Source organism: Podarcis pityusensis (assembly GCF_964106645.2).
Source record: "Podarcis pityusensis genome assembly, chromosome: 8".
In the NCBI taxonomy this organism is placed as follows: domain Eukaryota; kingdom Metazoa; phylum Chordata; class Lepidosauria; order Squamata; family Lacertidae; genus Podarcis; species Podarcis pityusensis.
Genome location: NC_138033.1, coordinates 40,799,625 through 40,822,630, shown reverse-complemented (window position 1 = coordinate 40,822,630; position 23,006 = coordinate 40,799,625). Strand labels below are relative to the sequence as shown.

Below are 23,006 nucleotides of genomic sequence, written 5' to 3'. Positions count from 1 at the left end.
TATGGGATCATAAATTCCAGGCATAATTGCAGAGTCACCTAATCCTGGAGCATTATTTGCCTCAGTAAAGGAAAACTTTCATTTCACTTATGACCTTACAGCAGTTGCCACACCTTCTGGATCCTGTTCACTGTTAGGCTATAGATGCAGGGCAGACAAAAAAAAATGGTATTACTTCACACAACACATACTTAATGGAATTTGCTCCTGCAAAAGGCAGTGGTGGCCACCGACTTGGATGGCTTTAAAATAGGATTGGACAAATTCATGGATGATGAGGCTATCAACGGCTATTAAGCCTGCTGGCCATGCTCTTCTTCCATGCTCAGAGGCAGTATGCTTCTGAATACCATTTGCTGGAAACCACAGAAGAGGAAAGTCCCTTTGCGCATAGGCATCTGTGAGAACAGGGTGCTGGACTAAATGGGCCACTAGCCTGATCCAGCGGGCTCTTAATAATGTTCTTAGATTGGATCCCAGCTAGCTCTGTGGTCCAAAGGCACAGAATTCAGAAAACTTTCTGAAGCAGGCCTATGGTGATGCTTCCTACATAAGAAGAGACTTTCAGGATCAGACTAACAATCCATGTAGTCCAGACTCCTGTGTCCTATAGTGGCTAACATGGTACCTCAGGAAACCCACAAGCAGGGCATGAAGACAATTGCCTTCCCCTGTTGTTGTCCCCCAACAAGGCTGGAAATGGTGGCCCTCCAGATTTGTTGGACACCAACTCCCATCAGCCCTAGCAGCATGGCCAATAGTTAGGGAGTTGGAATCCAATATCTGGGCTACAGGTTAGCCACCTCTGTTTCTATGAGACATACTCTCTCTAAACATGGAGGTTCAATTTAGCAATCATGATTAGTAGCCATTGATAGTATTATCTTCCATGAGTTTGTCTAATCGACCTTTGAAGCTGTTGCAACTGTTGTAGGGAACCCCTGCAATATATGTCATTTTCATACTAAAACCATTGCCCACAAAAACCCAGTGTGGCCCTTTTACTTCTCCTCCTCAACTTTTAAAGCACCTAGCATGAAAAAAACCCTTAACCTATTCATCTGTAATTTGTCAAGTTTCTTTCTTGAGGCATTTATCTCAAATATGTCATTTCCATACAGAAAACAATAGCAGATATTAAGCAACTACCCCAAATGTGCAGGAAAACCACAGCAGCTATCTTTCTGAAATTTGGCTGGATTCCCCTCAAAAGGGGAATGTCTATAAATTCCAGCTGATTCTGCCAAAAAAGTTATAAATGGTTCATTTAAAAAAAAAATCTTTAAAGGTGCCCAGCACAAAATCCCTAGACCTGTTTTCTATAATTTGGCAGGCTTTATTCACCCCGAGGAGCTACTATGCATGCAAATGTCATCCAATTCTGTCAAAAGGAAGAAAAGTTATAGGTATCATTAGTTTTACCCATAGTAGTGAATTGGGGAAGAAACAACACTTCATTTTTTCCAAGTCAAAATTTGGACCTAAACCAAAGCAGGCAGCCTCCACAGTGCTTCAGACTAAATTTGGCTCCAGATTAGAATCTTGAGATCAGTGAACACCTTTACCATATACTGGTCCATCTGGTTCAGTATTGTCTACACTGACCAGCAGCAGGATTCCAAATAGTGGGAAGGCTTCAGCTGAACACACTGAGAAGCCGCATTCAGACCTTTCCTCTCAATGCAGGAGGGTCAGGGTGGAGCAGCCATGGATGAGGACACTGAGGGTTGGATCAGCATGTCTGCGCCTGCTATTCCTACATATTTTATGCCTACACTCATTCAAAGAACTCATGAATAATGCTCGCAATTTTTTAAGCATCGTACCAGTTTATCTATTTTTACGGGAAGGTGAATATTGATTTTATATATCTGTATAGTAACTGAAATCAGAGAAGCGCCTAGCATTTTAAAATTCAGAAGGCTTTCCCTGAAATGTGGCCCAGCCATTTAATGTAACAATAACTGTAAAATTGTAGAAATGGTTTTGTTCCCTTTAGTTTCCCTGCGTTTTATATTTTATCTTATTTTATTTTACTGTACAGCACTTCAGTAACTTTTGGTTGTGGAGAAGCTTATAAACCTGCAAATAAATAGTAACAGACGAAAAATCAAGAATTGTTCAAACCATTTTGTGAGGCTTGGTGCTATCTGATAGACTTGACAGCAACGAACTCAGTTGAACAAGCATGTTAGATTGGCATTCTGTATACCAGGAGTAGGGACCTTTTTTGGTCCAATGGGCGAGATCTTTCTCTCCTCGTGTGAACCAACCCACTTGTCAATCATATGATAACATAATATCAGGTAGATTGTCCCATCCACCTATCAAAGTTGGCCCATAGGGATGAAAAGGTATTGCCCAAGCAGAATTGAACTCCCCGTGCATTGCTTGATGTGTGGAAAGTTCAATCCTGCTTTCTGCAAGTTTGGACACACCAGCCGGTTCCCTGCAGGACCTCACTGACGTGTCCAAAACCAACAGAGCAAATATATTTGGATACTTTTAAATGACTCAAGAGATGCAAATGAGTAAAGCTCCACCAGCTGAGAAATGTTTACTTACATTCCCCATGATCCAAATTAGTCCTCTGGAAGAGGCAGGGAGAAATAATGTATTTGTAGCATTACATATGATGCCATGTTAAATAAAATCCTAACCTTCCAAGCCTTGTTAAGTTCCTTTCAACAAGGACTCAGGAAGAGCTTTGCAAGTTTAAACCTCGTTAATAAATTAAGTCTCCTCATTTCCACAAGGTGAGCAAAGTGTAAATAAGGAGCATTTCCAGAATATTAAGTCTTCCGAAACGGTTCAGCATAAGCCTGGTGAACTTCCTTCCTTTAAATAACTGTTTGTACTGGAGACAAGTGTGTGTGTTTTCAGAGTAACAAACTCTCTATTAAATTAAGCATGACTATGAGGCTTATTTTGGGAGTCTTGGGTTATGCGTGCTTTGCACTTGAACTTAGAGCCGCATATTTTTTTTTAAAAAAAAATGTGATTGTTAACGTTTTTTCCTCCTTTAAATGAGAAATCAGCCGCACCAGTGTAAAGGAGGAAAAATACCCCAGTGGACAGGATTGGAATGCCAACACGTCAAAGCCAAGCGTTAGGGAGAAATTGAGCTACTGATGATGATGGGAAGAGTCACCACAGAATGATTTTCTGCATCAAATCACACAGTTTCCTCATAGGGCATCACAGCTGTAGAACATCCTCCCTGTAGAACTGGGGTGGGGAATCTCAGGCCAGATGTGACCCAGGAACTTTTCCCTCAGCCCTCACCGACTCTTCTCTGTGCCTTCCTTGGATGTCCTTGCCTGACTAGAATGTTTCCTTGCTCTCTGGCATTCTCTTGCTTCCCTAGATGGAAGGGAGAATGAGTGTGTAGAAACTAGCCTACTGTGGAAAGATAAAATTGGCATTTGATGCTCTGTCCACTTTGGCCCTCCCCACCACTGGCATGTGGCCCCCAGAAGATTATCCAAAAAGGAAGGTCAGGCTCAAATAGTTATACAGTTTTGTACAAGGACAACGTAGCGCCAACTTTGCTGTCTTCTCAGCACCAAGTCAAAACATTTCTGTTTGTGTAGACATTTTAGATGTTTTGTCTGCCCTGTTGTGTTTCACTGCTTCTTAAAATTGCTTTGACTATATATTATAGATTTCAGTTCATGGTTCCATTTATTTTGGTCTTATTTTGTATACTGGCCTGATACCTAACTGTTAAACTCTGATCACCTCAGCCTGGCTGGGGATAATGAAAGTTGGAGTCTAGCAACATATGGATTAACTAGACTGGATGCTTTCAATCTCTTTACAGAGGAGGAGTAAGGGAAATATGGGAGCCAACAGCAGACTTTTGTTCATTTACGGAGTGCAGGGATAGCCAACATAGTACCCTGCAGATGTTTTGAAATACAGCTCCCATCAACTCCAACCATTATGACCAATAGGCAGACATCAATAATAGAACCATAGAAGTGTAGAGTTACAAGGTGAGTCCTTTAAAAGAGGCCTCGTGGATACAGAGTACACATGTTCCACGGGGCCTCTTTTAAAAGACTCGCTCTGTAGAAGGGACACCAAGGTTCATCTAATCAAACCCCCTGCAATGCAGGAATCACAGCTAAAGAATGCCTGACAAATGGCCATCCAACCTCTGTTTTTAAAAAAACCCAATGAAAGAGAATCCACCCCTTTCCAAGGTAGTCCATTCCAGTGTTGAATAGTTCTTACCATCAGAAACTTATTCCTAATGGTCAGTCAGAATCTTCTTTCTTGTAATTTGAATCAGTTTGTTCCGATCCTATACCCTCTGGAGCAGCAGAAAACAAGCTTGCTCAATATTCCATGTGACAGCCCTCCAGATATTTGAAGATGGCTTTCATATCAAGTCTCGCTCTTCTCTTCTTCAGACTAAAACCAGTTCCTTCAACGGTTCCTTGTAAGGCTTGGTTTCCAGATCACATGGTGGGACCAAAATATCTAAATGGAACCATGTCTTGCTGCACCATGATTTTGTCTTATGCGCCAGTGGAATTATAAGTGGCTGGTTCCTGTGTTACATGCTGTGTCAGCCATATTTACAAGTTAAGACATAGCATGCTAAGAACAAAAGAAGTGTTTTCGCATCACTGTGAGACTGCTTTAGGTGCAGCAGAGATGAAAGGTAAAGGAAATTGTATGCATTCTCCAATTTAAATTAACAAAAATGGGGAATATAATAATGATTTGGTTTGTATGTGTCAGTTCCAACTGAAAGGAGAATGGATGGGGGAATGGAAAATTTAATGACTAGTTTCTTCCTTTTCAGAATTGAAAATATATTTTGATTAATCTCTAGTAGCCAGATAATACATTTTTTCTTATTAGCAGAAACTCCCTCAAATGTACTTTGAGATGCTGTAGAACGTAAAAGGAGGTTATTACCAGACTATGAAAGTAGCAAAATACTCACAGATTTTCAAAGCTGGAATAGTGGAAATGAAACTGCTTCTTCGAAGATAATTATGGGTTGATCATTGGAGTGCACTATGAAGAAAAGGGTTAGGTTCATCTCTTGATGATAATCATGTTCTCAGGCTGTATTATGATATTTTCATTGAACCCCATACATGGCGGGCTTGGCACTTGTTCATTCAGCAATCCTACATTGTGGGAGCTACTGCTTTTAGTCAGTAATACTGAATTTCAGTGGCACTGCTCTGTGTAGCAGTGGTTGTATACCCATGTGCATTCATTCATCCATTTTATTTGTTTGCCACTTTTCCAGACAAAAAAACATACTCAAAGCAGCTTACAACAAAGGAAACAGGAATACATTTCAACCAAAACACTACAAAAACAATTTCCTAACATTGCAAAACAATAACATAGTAACAATTTCATAATTAAATAGCAAAACAAAAGCAAACATAATAACATACAAAAAAACCCACATTTCAGTATTATAAATATAACAAGAATACTGTACTTAAACAACAAGCAGCATCCAATAGAAAAATAACTAGAGAGTTTCTCAGTTTCACCTTAGTCCTGGAAACACCCCTTCCATGATTTTGCCCAGCGTCCCTTGCAAGGCTTCCAAGGGCAAGTGGCTCATAGCACATAAAAATGGTAAAGCATTAGACATTAAAAATGTACTGATACAGGGTTGCCTTCAGATGTCTTCTAAAAGTCAGATAGTTGTTTATTTCCTTGACATCTGATGGGAGGGCGTTCCACAGGGTGGGTGCCACTACCGAGAAGGCCCTTTGCCTGCTTCCCTGTAACCTCAGTTCTCGCAGTGAGGTGAGGGAACCACCAGAAGGCCCTCAGAGCTGGGCCTCGATGTCTGAGCTGAACGGTGGTGGTGGAGACACTCCTTCAGGTACACTGGGCTGAGGCCGTTTAGGGCTTTAAAGGTCAACACCAACACTTTGAATTGTGCTCAGAAATGTACTGGGAGCCAATGTAGGTCTTTCAGGATCGGTGTTATATGGTCTTGGCAGCCACTCTCAGTCACCAGTCGAGTTGCCGCATTCTGGATTAGTTGTAGTTTCCAGATCACCTTTAACGGTAGCCCCACATAGCGCGCATTGCAGTAATCCAAGCGGGAGATAACTAAAGCATGCACCACTGGCGAGACAGTCTGTGGGCAGGTAGGGTCTCAGCCTGCATACCAGATGGAGCTGGCAGACAGCTGCCCTGGACACAGAATTGACCTGCACCTCCATGAACAGCTGTGACTCCAAAATGACTCTTATCTTTCTACAGTAGGCTGCATTGCACCCATGCAAACATCAGAGGTTTCTGTACATGTGCACAACTCTCTCTCCAAGTAGGAAAGAGGCATTGATTCAATGAAGCATTCAGGGAAGGGATGGACAAGGACCAATGAGGAAGGTTGTCTCTAGGAATGGGCTACAGAGAGTCCTGAGGTTTCCCACTCCTGACCCACACAGATAAGGTTTTAATGCTCACTCATAGCAATCCTAAAAGGAAGAGTCAGCCAGGTTTTTATTACTGACAACCCATCAATAACATGGAATAGAAAATATGAAATCACAGCTTCCATTATAACCAATCATTATTATTTAAATGACAAGCTGAGAACTAGCAATCATAGCAGGGCTATTAGAACATTCAGATAGTATGTGAACTGTTTGATAATAAATTTATTGTTCACATCATGGAAGATACTCAGAGCAGTGCTTTTTTCTGGCAGTACACAACGGTATGCAGTACCGACAATTTTTGGCTGGGAAGGAGACAGGAGGGCTTTCAGGCCCTCTCAGAGCACTGTGCCTCCTTCCCTAAGCTGGGCAAATGGTCCCGGGGCTCAGGGAAGGAGGCACAATCCCATACTGGTTGGACAGTATGATCCTGTGGTGAAAATAGGCATGTGCAGTTAGGGTTTGTGAGTACAGAAAAAGGTATGGTGTTACAGCAAGTCATTTAATTATAATGCATTATGCATTATACCAGGCTTATACCATGCATTATAACTATATACGCAGATCTTAATGAAGTTCTATTAAAACATGTAATTATTTTATGTGTAATTGTTTTTCCTAGCCTCAAGGAAATTTTGTGCCCAGGGCAACAGCATGACCAGGGGTAGTCAATGTGGTACCCTTCAGTTTCTGGACTACAACTCCCATTAGTTGCAGTCAGTGTGGTCAAGGATAATGGGCGTTGTAGTCTAGCAGTATTTGAAGGGCTCCATGTTGGCCACCCCTAGGTTACACAGGCAGAAAATCTGCCATCTAAAATCTTTTGATGGTAGAACATTAAAACAGGCCGAGAAAATGGCTCTATTTTTTGTAGGCATCTTTAAAATAAAACAGATACGCCTTACATATATTGGAAGAAGCCTAAACCATATCCAACCATCACTAAAAATAAATAAAACTTAAAGAGAAAAGAAACAAAATCCAGTGGATTCAGGATCCTGGGCTTGCCTCTTGACAGTCCTTTGATATGCCAGCCTCGGTTTTTGACAGCAGAGATAAATCTCAATTAGTCACCACTGCCATCTGTAACTAACACATACTTCCTCAACAAAAAACTCTGAAGTGGAGTCCTCAAAGGGAATTTACGAGCATGGGCAGTTTCATATTTGCCAAGTTTTGGTGATGACCACACATGATGGGGTTAAATGGTGGGGCGGGGAGTGGATTTCTCTAGAAGCGTGAAAGGCTTGCTTGCTTCCCACATCCTTCCAATATTTTTAATACGTTTTGTATTTTTCTTATTTTTTGCAGAATATGCAAGCATTACAGTCTGGCTCTCTTAAAAAAATTAAATTCCACAGAGAAATGGACAAAATTAAAATGCACTAACATCAAACTACAAAAATGGTGTTAAGCTACAGAAGTGGGCAGACTTTAAATTCTGGCCTAGTCATGTGTCGATGACTAGCTGAGTTAAAATTTCCAGCCACCTTGTAAACATCTGGGCATATGTTGTTTTATTTTTCACTTTTTGTAAGAAAGACTTTCAAGGAGGATGCATTCAGGAACTGTGTTGTGGTTGTTATACTTGGTTAATCATTGAATTGCACAAGCAGCAGTGTGTTCTTAACTTCTAGGTATTCAGGCACTTTCTCTCATAGCCATAAAGGGCAGGGTGGAATGACTTTTATACCCACCTCAGTGAGGCTGTTAGACATTTTGCAGCTGCCTGCATCATTTAAGGCACAGGACTGAAGACAACTTCCTCTGGCCACATTCACACAACCATGCAAACTGGATTCGTCCAGACATCATGGCGAAAGCATGCTTTTGCTGTCAGGAGAGGGATGCGGGTGGCGTTGTAGTCTAAACCACTTTACCTTTACCTCTTTACCTTTGCTGTCAGGAATAGGCATCCTGTCTATTTTCATTTACTTATTTCTTTGAAAATTTATGCTCCGCTTTTTGAAGAAGTTCCTCCACAAAGCAGTTTACAATCCAGTCAAAAAAACCAACTCCCACCTGCCAACAAAAGATAAAAATACGAAACGCCCCATTACAATAAAAACCAGCACAAAAAGTGGAATATTGAAATACAGTAGAGCATACGAACATAGGAAGAGCCCTGTCTGTTGTGACCGTCACAATAATATTTCCAGAAGGGTAGCCTTGTATCTGCTGTTGCAGCAAAAACAATGGAGTCTTGTGGTGTGTTAGTCCCCATCTGCACTATACACTTAAAACTGATTCATAGCACTTTAAACAGGCGTGGCTTCCTGCAAAGCATCCTGGGAACTGTAGGTTGTTCAAGGTGCTGAGTGTTATTAGGAGACCCCATTCCCCTCACAGAGCTACAATTCCTTGCAAAGAGGTTTTTAAACCATTCTGTGGGGAGAATAGGGGTCTCCTGACAACTCTCAGCACCCTTAACAACCTACGGTTCCCAGGATGCTTTGAAAACCATGACTATTTAAAGCGGCATAGTACAGCAATAAATGTACAGTGATACCTCGGGTTAAGTACTTAATTCGTTCCGGAGGTCCGTTCTTAACCTGAAACTGTTCTTAACCTGAAGCACCACTCTAGCTAATGGGGCCTCCTGCTGCTGCCACACCGCCAGAGCAAGATTTCTATTCCCGTCCTGAGGCACTATTTCTGGGTTAGCGTAGTCTGTAACCTGAAGCGTATGTAACCTGAAGCGTATGTTACCCGAGGTACCACTGTATAGTGCAGATGGGGCATTGCACATTTAATGTGGCATCATTTTGTCAGCTGCATGAAGGAAAGCTTTGGCAGTTCTGTGAAGGAGAAAATTGTAAGGTGAGTATTGAATGGCAATGAAATGCATAAAATTAAAGTCAGTGATCATTAGAACATTGCTTAACATACATTTAAGCTGGATGACAGACGGGCTAAAAACACAGGCACAGTCAGTACAGGATTCCTCTTTCTAAGGCAGGGAAAGAATGTGATCCATTAAGTGCACTCTCTCAGAATACACTGTTTAGCTTTTCATAAGAGAGATGGCCGTTGGGTTGAATGACAACATGCTCTCATTTTAGAAATTCTCTTTGAATACTGTAGAATTTCTGTGTTGCTTTTTTGCCCTTTATCGCCCAGAGAGAGCCCACTGTAGAGTTTCTAAGATTAGATCCTGTCACACTGTGACAGCGGAATCATATGTTCTACTAAAGTCGGTTTCATGGGCAAAAATAGGGCATCTGTTAAAGGGATTGCAGTCAGTATATAAAATGTATAACTTGGTTGGGTATTTTAGATAGCAGCCATCTCATTTTATTAGATGGTAGAAGGTTGAAGGTAGAATCCAGTGCTAGTCCTACTCAGAGTTGACCCACTGAGTTAATGGACATGACCTGCTTAGGTACATTAATTGTAATGAGTCTACTGTCGGAAGGACTTGGTTGGATACAATTCTAAGGGTGCAATCCTAACTTCACTTTCATGGGACTGAGACCCATTGAATTCAGTAGGACTTACTTGGCTAGATCTACTTTTCTCATATTTTCATATGTCACAGGAAAGAAATACAGAGTTGGAATAAATTTATTGATAGTTATTGAATACTTTCATAATAGAACAGCTTTTCAAAATGCAGTTTTCTTTTTCATTCATCTAAATTACTTACTTGTATTTTACAAAGAGAAATACTATCATGTTATTATCTGTGGCTAGAATAATTTACAGACACCCTCCCACTTACATGGGAGTTGTGTTGCTGCATGGATAGGTGAAACTGTGTAAAGTGGAGGAGAGCGAGATATTCATGTGCGCCACCAAAGCAGCTACTTTCCCTCTCTCAGGGCCACTGCCCAGCACACCTTTCCTCACCCTGAGCCTTCCTTCCAATCCCTCCTGGGCAGTGTCCCTGAGTGACTTCTGAGCTGAAGTTTGATTTCCTCCTCCCCTTCCCATTTAACCCAGCTGCTCTCATTGCCTTTGACTTCCCAGATCAGCTCAGCTAAATTATTTATTATTATTATTATTTTATTTATTAGATTTGTACGCTCACACTCTTCCCCCACCACTCATTTTCTCCTCCACACCCCGATCCCACCTTGTTTGGAGATGGATTCGCACCTCTCCTGCTGGCCCAGGGCAGTGTGGCTAATGGGGCACTGGGTCGCTCATCCTCTAGGCTGCACTCAAGAGGCACTTTATGACCCAGTGGCTCAGCAGGCAGGCACTGATCCCATGTACTCCTGTCCTTTCCCCCTGCCTGCCTATTTTCTGAGGCTGAGTGGCATAGTAGCGGCAGCCCAGGCAAGGCACACAGGTGGTGGGGGCGCTGCTTTCCCAATCACAACTTGAGTTTGGCACTGGGGATGAGCTGGCATGTGTGTGTGAACATGCGCCCCACAGTGCCAGGAGTGGAGATCTGAGCCGCAGGTAGGAGTGGCCAATCGATTTGTTTATTGTTCAGAACCACACATACATGTGGTCATGCAGAAGTCGAATGTGTGCCAGGGTTAGGATAGTAGTTTGAAATGTTTATGCAAACCCTGGAATATTTGACTTCTAAAACAATCTCTTCCTCCAGAACCTGGTTACTGATCATCAGGTCTTCCACGTTTGGTTGATTAATTGACTAGAGGTCCTTTTAATTTTACTAAAATGGATGCCCACATTTTCATCGGCCAGCAGATTTCAATTAAAGAAGTGTAGTTTTTTAAATACATATATAAATGTATTTTGTAATTTGGCTTTTGTAAAACATTAAAGTATATAACACAACAGCCCTAATCTCTTCCCCCTCTCCAGTAACTGGTATCAGGTTATACATTAACGTGAGTGCTTCTTACCTGTTCATATAGATTATCCATACGTCCATCATATAAGGTCCGGGGGAGCAGCAGAAAAACTGTCTTATCTGTCACAGGCAAGTCATTCCCAGAGAAGAGTGTAGTCCAGGCCATACTATTTATGATAACCTTATTTGCAACAGTGCTTTGGAGAATATATCCTTAAGACCAGTATCATTTGTATAATGAATAAATAGCACTTGGTTTTCGTTCCTTTTAGCGCTTTTAAATTATGAGTTATTTTCTCAGCGATCATCAATCACCCAAACATTTTTGTGCCATAAATCCAGGGGGATAGTCTTTGTAAAGCCTTCCAGGCCCGAACTACAATTGAGCAGCTACTAAAAGAAGAGTCAATACATCTTTTGTCTTTATATCGGCATTAGGCCTTCAAAGCACTATTGGGGTGAGTAATCCATGGGCTCCCAAATTATTTTTGATATTTCCAAGGACACAAGTCCCCCAAATGTCTAAATTACTGGGCCATGACTCATAACAAGTCCCCTTAGTACTGCCAACATCATGGCTGAACCATGGACAATGTGAACTGGCATCTGATACCACCAATGTACCACTTTTAAGGTGTTTTCTGTTATATAAGCAGAGGTGGAATTTACCTGAGCCAAAAGCCAAAATCTTTTCCATTGTGTCTCATCTATACCTTGCCCTTAAGAAAAGGGTGTAATTCTTCCAAAATCTGCATTTGGAAACACCATCTTCTCTGTATATGAGAGAGGACAGGGAATGCATTTTCTAACATGAAGCCAAGTGCAGCCCTTATCACCTAATAGCAGAGAAATCTAACCTTTTTTACAACTTGGCTTTTCTCTCTTATGTAAATTAATGTAGATTGCATTGAACAATCAGTTATCTCAAATGCACATATGCAATTGATCAAGATTTATTTAAACAGGTACATATATTAAGAAAAAATGTACACTGAAATGCACATGAGTTTTCCTGCAGACCTTTTTTTCACAAACCACCCTGGAAATGGGACAAACTGATCTTAAGACAGGAAGAGTTAAAACTGAAGAAAATAGCAGCCAAAAGATTTGTTCTTCTCTACTCAGTGGTAAATCCCATTGAATTCAGTGGGACTTGCTCCTTGGTGAGGGTTTTATCCAGCCAAGTCCTAGTCATAGCAGACCCATTGGAATGACTGAACTTACGTTAGTTGCACCCAGTTACTTCAGTGGATCTGCTCTGTGTAGGGCTAGCATTGAATACAACCCTGCAGTCTGAAATATTTTCCCTTGTTCCAGCTTACCTTTTTTTTTCTCCACTTAGGTTGAGAGGATCGTAGACAAAAGGAAAAACAAAAAGGGTAAATGGGAATATCTTATACGGTGGAAAGGTTACGGGAGCAATGAAGACACCTGGGAGCCAGAACATCACTTGTTGCACTGTGAGGAATTTATCGATGAATTCAACGGACTGCATGTCACGCGAGAAAAGCGAGCAAAGCACGGGAAACAAGCCAGCACGCCAAAATTTTTACGCGAGAGCAGAGCGTCGTCCCTCGACAAAATACCACATAGGCCATCTGACTCTGGGAAGAGCAAAGGGCTGCCCCATAAACGGAAGCGCATGGCCCCATCATTTCAAAAGCAAAAAAAGGGTTACGCGGCCAAGCCAGCACCTTCAGGAGACAGGGCTGCTAAAACAGTCTCTTACCGGACTACTCCCAGTGGCTTGCAGATTATGCCATTGAAAAAGCCACACAACGGCTTACAGAATGGAGATGCCAGTTATGAAAAGGATTCTAGACATTTTGGGAACGGCCCCCCAAAGCCAGACTTGGATTTAAATGAACATGAAGCGGAACCTGATTTGCCTGGAGTGTTGGATGTGAATAATGAGCCACCCGTCATGAATGGAATTGGTAGGTGATGTTTGTTTTAAGCATTAATTATTATCATTATTATTTTATTTGCACAAAATCATGCCATGTGTATTAGATATGTTATATGTCTGCATATGTAGTATGTTACGATATTGACATGCTAGCATAAATGCAGGCAGAAAAATCTACATGTTATTAATACATTGCTTCATGGTGTAATCCTATGCTTTCCTATGCAAAAATATGTCCCACTGGATTTTATAGGCCTTTCTCCCAGGTTAGTTTGTATAGCAGAGTAAGCCACAGGTTGTTGGACTACAACTCCCATCAGCCCCACCGAGCATGGCCAATGGTCAAAGGTGCTGGGAGCTGTAGTCCAGCAATTGGCAAGCGCCACATTGGCAGTCCCTGGTGTATAGCAAGGCCACCTAAATATTTCAGTATGATACCGCCTTAATCCAGTCATAGGGACAATATTTTCTATCCCTTTTCTTTGAAAGATATGTCAGATTGCCCCTTATCCTGTCTTCCCGATTTAAAGCAGCAGCATTTTAACTATTTATTTATATTTTGATACTTTAGATAGCACTCAAACATAATTATATCTAAGTGGTGCACAAGTAACCCAATACAACAAAAATAAAAGTCAATGAAAACTATAAATTCAGGCGTCTATTTTTCAGCTAGCCTGGAACACCCAGGAGCCTTGAAACAATGTTTTAGTATTTTCCACCATCATTGGGGATCACCTTGACGTGTCCATAAATGTGCAAAATGGGAAGCTTAATGAGCACCTAATGCCTGGTGCTCTTGAAATCTATGTTATGCATATATGATGATGCTCTTTTTATTACTGTTATATGTTCCAATTAGTTCTATTTATGTCCCTTTGCATTGTATGTACAGGTGAGAAGCAGTATTCCTAAATCCCTTCAATTTTCTTCTCTAGGCCACACAATCTCACTATCTTCACAGCCTCCTTATATGGGAGTCTTCTCTGACCTCCAACTATTTTTGCTAATCATTTCTTGAGCCTTTTGTCTTTCTATTATATCCTTCCAGAGATTATGAGATCAGGGCTGAGCACACTGTTCCAACAAAGGATGTCAATGCAATATGTGAGATTCAATGTGTAGAGTCTTTCATCATCCACCATCTCTCAGTGTCTTTAACACTTGCAGTGCTCACTCAGCAGAAGTTTTGAAATGGTCAGGGCAATCTTCTGCTGGAGTTTCATTTCAGACTAAGCAGTTTCTTGCTTCATGCCTCAGACTACCTTGCCAGGGCCCTTTTTAGGGCACAGAGTGACCTAGAGGCTGAATATTCATATGGTCCTCCTGTTTCTTCCCATTGCATCTGCCTTCCTTCCTTCCTTCCTTCCAAAAATGTATGTATGCCATCCTTCATGGCAAAATTCTCTGAAAGCAGGGTACATCAAAATGGACACATCATATTTTGAAAATAGGGTCAGGGCAAACACAGCTTCTCTACTCAAGGCTACGGATGGGGAGGAGTTTGACTCAGTTATCATTTCAAGGCAAACTTAACCTAATTCACACTTTCCCAAACCACACACAAACGGAAACACGGCCATCCTTCGAAATTCGCATTGCTCCGAATTTTGCAATGGCAGGTCAAACGATGTGTGAGAAAATGCGCGCACTGAGGTAAAGTGTGCATATGTTGCTGAAAATAAGATGCCAGAATGCATTATATTAGGGGGAATCGCTTTGCAAAAAAAAAAAAATGCATATTGGGGAAAAGTTACACTAAAATACTGGTGAATTTTCACAAGGCCTTTTTTATAAAAAAAAAAAGTGTGGTGTGGGAATGTGGAGAACTGAATTTAAGACTTGGAAAATGAGGAAGAGAAAGAAACAGAAATGGACAGGTTCACCCATCCCTGCACAAAGCTCAATAGCCAGGCAAAATGCTTTGCCAAGGGATGTTTTGAGTGTCTTGTGTTGATGACATTCCTCCCCCCCCATGTTTGTTGGTGTGTGTTGTTTTTATTGTTTTTTCAAATTATTTTTCACATATAGTACATAGGAACATAGGAAGCTGCCTTATACCAAGTCAAGCCACTGGTCCATCTAAGTCAGTATTGTTTACAGCGACTGGCGGTGGCTCACCAGCGTATTAAACCTGGGACCTTCTGCGTGCGAAGCAGATGCTACACCACTGAGCCCTTCCCTGAGATAGCTAGGTGTATATGTGTTCGGCTTTTGGGCACACTGACTGACAAAACCCTTACAAAGTGTATTTGGATGGAAGGTACCCCACTTCCACGCCACTCCCTGACCTGCTGCCTTGCTATATTGTACCACTGCCTTCATTTAAGCCTGTACACTCCCCTCGCTGTCACCTGCAGCAGCAAAAGGAAGCTGGATTCCTTTATCACTACATCTCTGAGCCTTGGGCTCGCCTCTTCTGCAAAGTCTTTGCTTATGAGGTTCAGATGCCAGGCAGTGTTGTTTCGCGCTGGGCAACCATGCACACACACGCATACACACACTGCAGCAAAGCTAAGAGCGCAGAGATGAGGCAGTCAGAATGCAGTGGGGGATGGAGAGAAGCAACAGCGGAAAGGAAGAACTGACTGTGGACCACAGGTTAAAATAATGGGAGTGGGGTGGTTGATACTATAACCATCATGGTAATCAAATTAGAATCATTACAGTATAAGGCCTTTTAAAAAAATTGGAATCCTTTCTGTCAACGCTGTTGCCAAAATGACAGTGACTAGGAAGAGTTGTTCTTTTTAAAACATTTATTAAATTATCATTAAAGCATGGGTACCCCATGTTACTGGACTACAACTCCCACCATTCCTGACCTTTGGCCTTGCTGGCTGAGGCTGATGGGAGTTGGAATCCAAGAGAGTTGGGGGGAGCCCACATTGTAGCACTATAACACTCTTCCATTTAAGCTGTGTTCCATTATATATATATATACATACATATATACACCACAATTTTAGCTGTAGCTGTGTTTCGGTGCTAATTAAAATATTGATTAAAAAATCAACAGGGTGATAAAATAGCCCCCACCGCAAAGTTTACACTAAATCTTCACTGAGCTTCAAGTGGCCACTCAGCTGAATTGGGCCACATCACACTCACAGGCGTAGACAGCATCCTGGGCTGAACACAGGGCAAAAGTATAATATCCCTGATAGCGGGGAAAGCCAGTTGCAATTCTAGCTTATGATTTTTGCATTTATTGCATTTATATCCTGTCTTTTTCTCTGAAGAGCTCTAGACAATGTACACGATTCTCCTCCCGCCAGCAATCCCGTGAGGTAGAATAGGCTGAGAGGCAGTGACTGGCCCAAGTGAGCTTCATGGGCCAATGGGGGTTTGAACCTTGGTCTCCCAGGTCGTAGTCCGACACCCTAACCTCTATACCATCCTGGCTCAGCAGGAGTACAGTGATTATTTGCATTAGGAGAAACCCATCTCAAGAATCTGGTGTTCCCACCACAGAGAAAGCAACACAAAAACCCTCAAGTGCTTCACATAGGACAAATGGGACCTGCAGTGTGGCATACTCCTGCCCTAGCCCCCTTGGGACATTGATATTCCATTCCCACCCATATATTTTTCTATTCACTTGTGGTCACTAGGCATTAGCCTCATCCACCAGTCTCTTCTTACATTCACATGTTCTTAAGGCAGTGAAGAGGAACGTGACACAGGTTGTATGACCCAGGTTGCTGTGCAGATGAAATGGGGAGGGGAGAGAATCAGGCATACCACCTTCCATTCTCAGGAGGAAAATACGTAGCAATAAAAACAATGAGTAGATAAATTAAATAGTTGCCCGTCAAGCTACAACTGGAAACTCTTAGTTCAAGTGGCAAGCTAGCTCTCCCAGTGTCTTGCTATCAGCCAGCAGATGTCAACACTTACCCAGGGTGGGAGAGTCACCCAGCCCACATCAACCAAGCCCTTGATAACACAGAGAACATCTGTTGCGGTTTCACCGAACCCACATGAGCATTCCATCATCTTCCATTGGTGCTTGCTGTCTTCTTTTGTCAGGTTTCTTGACAGCATTATTAAAATCAAAAAGCAATCCCTTATATTTTCCTTTCTCTCTCCGTCTCTATTGATCTAATTCTCTGCACCGTTTGCTAAAGATTGCCCTTTTCATTTAGCTTTACACTGAGTCCTCTGTTTTTTTATTTTTACCAACAGACTCCAGGGATAATCTTTAATTGCAATGCTAGTTTTACTCCTAAGGAAGTCAATGTTTGTCCAGCTAATATCACAGCTAATAAAATTCTACTGCACTTCTTAAGTTTGAAAGGGTGTGCCTTGTAGGTTAACCATTTTTGTGGCTTTTAAGTACCCTGAAGAAGGCTGCAGACAGAAGGAGAAGATGATGAGTGTGGACAGTTTTTAAATGCAAATTTTAAAAGCAAAGTTTCGTGCGCTCTGCCTCCTGGAGTGGGAAAATGCTCCAGTGGCAAACATTATACGAGAGACCTCCCTTCCAAAGTTCAATTTTGAGATGTGCTTGTGCAGGGTGGATTCAGCCTCAACTGGTGCCTCCCACCTCCCAAACCATTTTTTAAAGATTGCAGGTATTTTCAGGGGTCCCAGTCACCCTCTTCTCCTGATATGGACCCCTGGACTGTGCCTTGTGGCCTCTCTGAAGCTGTAGCATCCATGATGCTCCACAACAGAGGGGTGGAACCTCAGGCCTGAGGGCCAAATGTGGCCCATGAAACTGGCCCCTGGATCTCTCCTGGGGCCATCCCCCTCACTGCCCCTGCTTACATTCTCCTTGAGCGTTTTTGCCTGGCTGAACTGTGCCCTTGAACTCTTACCATGCCTCTTCGTGCCTGGATGGAGGAGTGAGTGTGTGAGTGTGTCTATAGTCGATGGTACAAAGGTAAAAATGTACATCTGTTGCCCACTTTAGCATTTGGCCGCTAGCAGGTTGCCCAGGTGGCCCTCTTGCTGAAAATCCCCCTACGTCCTCCCAGCATTGTCCACCCTCCACCAACACCACCACAGCAGATTAATGCTATTAGCTTTAAAGGTAAACGGACCCCTGACCATTAGGTCCAGTCATGACCGACTCTGAGGTTGCGGCGCTATTAGCTTTAAAGGTAAAGGGACCCCTGACCATTAGGTCCAGTCGTGACTGACTCTGAGGTTGCGGCGCTCATCTCACTTTATTGGCCGAGGGAGCTGGCATACAGCTTCCGGGTCATGTGCCCAGCATGACTAAGCTGCTTCTGGCGAACCAGAGCAGCGCACGGAAACGCCGTTTACCTTCCCGCCGGAACAATACCTATTTATCTACTTGCACTTTGACGTGCTTTCGAACTGCTAGGTTGGCAGGAGCAGGGACCGAGCAACGGGAGCTCACCCCGTCACGGGAATTCGAACCGCCAACCTTCTGATCGGCAAGCCCTAGGCTCTGTGGTTTAACCCACAGCGCCACCCGCGTCCCTGCTATTAGCTTTAGCCTTCCTTTAAACTCTGCATTAGGAAAAGTTTGCACAGCAGTCAAAGGTTAGAAGGGAAAGGGGAAGGTGATGATGAGCCTTATTACTTCCCCTACACCAGAGACATAAAACCACCCCATTCTTTCCGTGCTGCAACCTGATACATCTCATCATATTGCCGCTGTTGTGTCATTTTGTGAGAGGTCCAGGAAGCCTGTGTGAGGTTTAGGGCTGCTGCTAGAGTAGGCAGATTAATTTGTGTGTGTGTGCGCGCGCGCATAAAATAGCAAAGCCCATGCCTGCAGCGGATCCCATTACACGCCGCCATCTCTTCTCTGCTCCTTTTTTGTTTTCTCGCAAATGTGGCAAGAGCTCTCCTGTGGACCAACCATTGGTTGCCTTTCCCTCCTCTCCGCAGAGAGGCTTTGCTTTGCTTGGGGGACCTGCTGTGAGGTTAACAGCCTCTTTTGTCACCTCTTCAACTCGCTTGCTAGGTGCTCTCTTTGAACAAATGAAGAAACAACAAATAATGATGATAACCTGATGGATGAGAGGGTTTATGTTGTGTTAGATTTCCCCGAAGGATTAATCCCTTGCCCTCTTCCCTTACCATCTGCACCTTCAGCAGCTGTTGCTTATTCCTCAATAGCATATAAATTTTCCAGCCCAAGTCTGCCTTCATCCATTGCCCAGGCACTTGCTTGCGATTTTTCAGAGTTCCCTGTCCAGACCTACTTGAACCTGCTTAGATCTAATTCCTAACAGACACATGGCGTTCTTTTGACCCTGAGCATGATCAATCCTTGTTGGGAGGTTGCTTTTTTGGCTGGGGAAGAGGTTGCCCCTTTAGATCCCCCCCCCCACTAAAGGTAATTTGTTGCCTCAAGCATTCTGGTGATAGCTCTCTGTTGTTTCTTACTGGCCCCATTTACAATCTGGTCACAGCACTTGCCAGGTGGCTCCACTATTAGAGGGAGTGATTATTATTTGAAAATTTGCCTGGTGTATTTGGAGAAAGAAAAAGTATACTCCCTGAGTGGGCTTTAACTGGTGTGCTGGAATAAGATGTGGGAAGACCCTTTGCCCTCGAGGGAGACAGTTCTCAAAACATGGTGAGCAATCTTCAAACAATAATAAATGGTTGTTTTCAAGCAGCAGTCTATGGTTTTGCTTCTCCTTGTTTTGGGCTTTTGGATTGCTACGTTTACTTCCACCTGCAGCTCTCCTCCTCTTCAATGCATCCACTGATGTGGGAGGTTTCAGTATATATAGAGATCAGTTGGTCCATCTGACTCAGTCCTGTCTATTCCAGTGGGACCATAGCTCAGTGGTAAAGCATCTGCCTTGTATGCAGAAGATCACAGGTTCAAATCCCAGCATTTCCAGCTAGGAAAAATAGTTTGGGGGTTTTTGGGGGGGAGGGCTTAAATAAAACAATACAAATATTTGGCATTTGTCTGTTTTGAGACAATTAGATTGTGTCTTAATGTGTAAAAATAGTATCAGTGTATTAATATCCCTAATTATGAAGAAGGCAATAGGTGAAATATGCAAGGTGAATATGTCTGGAATATGTTTATAGAGGCCTCACTGTGTGGTAGGATTAGCTGTCCAATCACAGACTCTATTAACTTTTTTTTTCCTCCAACACCCTCAAAAGTACATAATCCAGACCCTAGTGACATTAATTGAAAGACTTCTCTTGCCTTTGGTTACTCCCTGAGAGACTAATTTACCTTAAACTCCCATGGCAGTCCACCAGCACTTTCACTAAGCAAAGATGAATCCAATCTACGAAACTCAGATCCAGGTCCCAGTTGTACATCTTTTGTTTCTGATTGAAATTACACCAGGCTGTCTGGAGCCAAGAAACAACTTTGTTCATTGCAATTCATATATAAGGGAAACAAGAGGGAAGTTTGGATTTAAAAAACATTTATATGGTTGATTTAAACCCCTTACAAAGCAGTTTACAGCAATGAATAGATACAGTGGATTATATCCAATGTGAGTTCTGCTCAGAGTAGATCCACTGAAATTAATAGATATAGCTAACTTATGTCCATTAACTTTAATGGGTCTACTCTGAGGTTTTTTTAAAAATGGTTAAATGCAGCCCGATACATTGAACAGTGCAAACATTAAAAACCCAACTGGGGATGAACTATTAAAACAGCAGCAACAAACATGAAGCCAAATAAAGCCATCAATAAAAAGCAGAGTGGATTTAAAAGGGGGGTTCGAAGCAATGCAAGAAGTTGGACTAGATAACCCTTGTGAACCCTTCCTATTCTACAGTTATATAATTCTATGATTCTAAAATTCACTTAAAAGACAACAGTGAGGGGCCCATTCACACTTCCCAAATAAGGGAAGTCCACAACAGATAAGGCCCTGTTTTTGTTCCCCTCCAGTCTCATGGTCCTTGGGCCTGGGCAGGTTCATATGCTTAGAAATGTTCAGTATTTCCTGTCTAGGAATAGAAGAGAAATATACAAATTTCGAAGAATAATTGTGTTTCACTTTGTGTATTGGTTCGAGGAAGTGTGAATTAAGCACTTCACATTAAAATACAAATGAAATTGAATTTCTCCTCCACCCCTCGTTACTTATTAGCTGTCTCAAGCTTTTTTTGAAAAGCCAGAATATACAAAATATATATTTTTCGAAAAGTCAGACAAAACAAAAATCCAGTCCAAATCAAACATGTGAACAGCATGATCCTACTGATAAATCAGTGTCACTGAGTTCACCGGGGTTTGTTCCTAAGGAAAGGGGCATGGGGTTGCAGCCTGAAGTCCCAGTGATTTCAGTACATTTAAGCACACACCTTGCTCTTCCCTTTAGCTAGCGCAGTGGTAGGTAACCTCAGGCCTGCCAAGTCTGATGATCTGACCCTTGAGGTTCTCATCAGGCCACACTGTTCACAGGCACTACTCTATGCCTTCTGAGTTCACTTTTTACTGGCTGGCATGCATCTCTGAATTCTTTCTTGTCTGGATGGTGGATGGAAAAGATACTGGGAGTGAGCATTGAAAGCTCTGGTTTCTGTGTAGCCTTACTGCACAAAGGTAGAACTCATATCCATTGATTTGCCTACTTTTGCCCCCTGCTCACTTTGTCTCTGGCCTCACCTGCCAGAAAGTTGCCTGCAAGAGAAGGCAGCCTTTGGCCTGGAAATGGTTCCCCGTGCCTGAACTAGAGCATATTGAGACAAAATATGTTTCACTAAGTATGTACTTATTTTTTTAAGGGGCTGAATTTACTTTCAAGGAAGGCAATAGTATCCATTGGCTTTTATTGGAGAAACTCTAGCAGTTGCCACTGTTCCAACTCCCTTAATTACTCCATCCTTTAAAGCAGAATAAGAGCAGTTCAACCAAATGAAAGCAACCATATGAAGCTGAAGTACCTCAAAGATGTACTTCTTGGGGAGAAAGGGGCCGTGGCTTAGTGGTACCGCATTTGCTTTGCTTGCAGAAGGTCACAGGTTTAATCCCTGGCATCTCCAGGTGGGCTGAGAAAGATTCCCTGTCTGAAACCCTGGGGAGCCCATGGTCAGTCATTGCATAAAATATTGTGCTAGGTGGACCAGTAGACTGGCAACTTCCTATGTTCCTGTGCTTGTCTCTTGGGGGATTCCTAGAGATAATGACATGTGTCTCTTCTGACTCTTTGCCTTTTGAAAGGTTCTTCTCTGGCAAATGGAGGCCTGAATCTTCATAGCACTGTGAAAAGGAAGCTGGAAGGGGAGAAAGATTACGTCTTTGATAAGAGACTCAGGTACAGCGTGCGTCAAAACGAGAGCAACTGTCGGTTCAGAGACATTGTAGTACGCAAAGAAGATGGATTCACGCACATCCTCCTCTCCAGTCAAACCTCAGATAACAATGCACTGACTCCAGAGGTATGCAGGTGAACATCAAAGCAAAGGGGAGAGGCCCTGTAAAGTGGGAGGGCGATAGTAGCTAGAAAACTAAAGTCAGTCTTAACCTGAGTTTACCGTTGTCCCCTCATCACCCATGAAGAAGCTCCCATTTTGGACTTCCACTGTTGATGCTTGCAATATTTTTTAAATGAAAGAATAGAATCAGAGGCTGCAGATTTGTAGTCCGTACACAACATTTTTATTTTCCTCAGGGTTTGAATGGAGGCCACGGGAACTTAAGTGATGCTTGCATTATGAGTTGATGGCTCCCCAACCCGTCATGTTCACATGGCGGCCAATTGTGTGGGGTGGTGGTCCCTGATTACATTCCCAAGTGGCAGGATATTGAGGCTTACTGATGGGGAAGGACCATAGCTCAGTAGCAGAGCACAGACTTTGGATGTCAAAGGTCCCAGGATCAATCCTTGACATCCCCAAGTAGGTCTGGGAATGTCCCCTTTCTGAAACCCTGTAGAGCTGCTCCCAATCCATGTAGACAATGATGAGCTTGATG

General features: G+C 42.6%; 1 protein-coding gene across 1 annotated transcript in view; it reads left to right on the top strand.

Moving 5' to 3' along the window:
* Positions 1–23,006, top strand: part of CDYL2 (chromodomain Y like 2) — a 75,961-nt gene that overhangs the window by 34,023 nt on the left and 18,932 nt on the right. The window contains exons 2-3 of the mRNA XM_081016405.1: positions 12,548–13,142; positions 22,254–22,471. Of these exons, the coding sequence (XP_080872531.1) occupies positions 12,548–13,142; positions 22,254–22,471 (813 nt within the window). The remainder of the gene's footprint in view (positions 1–12,547; positions 13,143–22,253; positions 22,472–23,006) is intronic.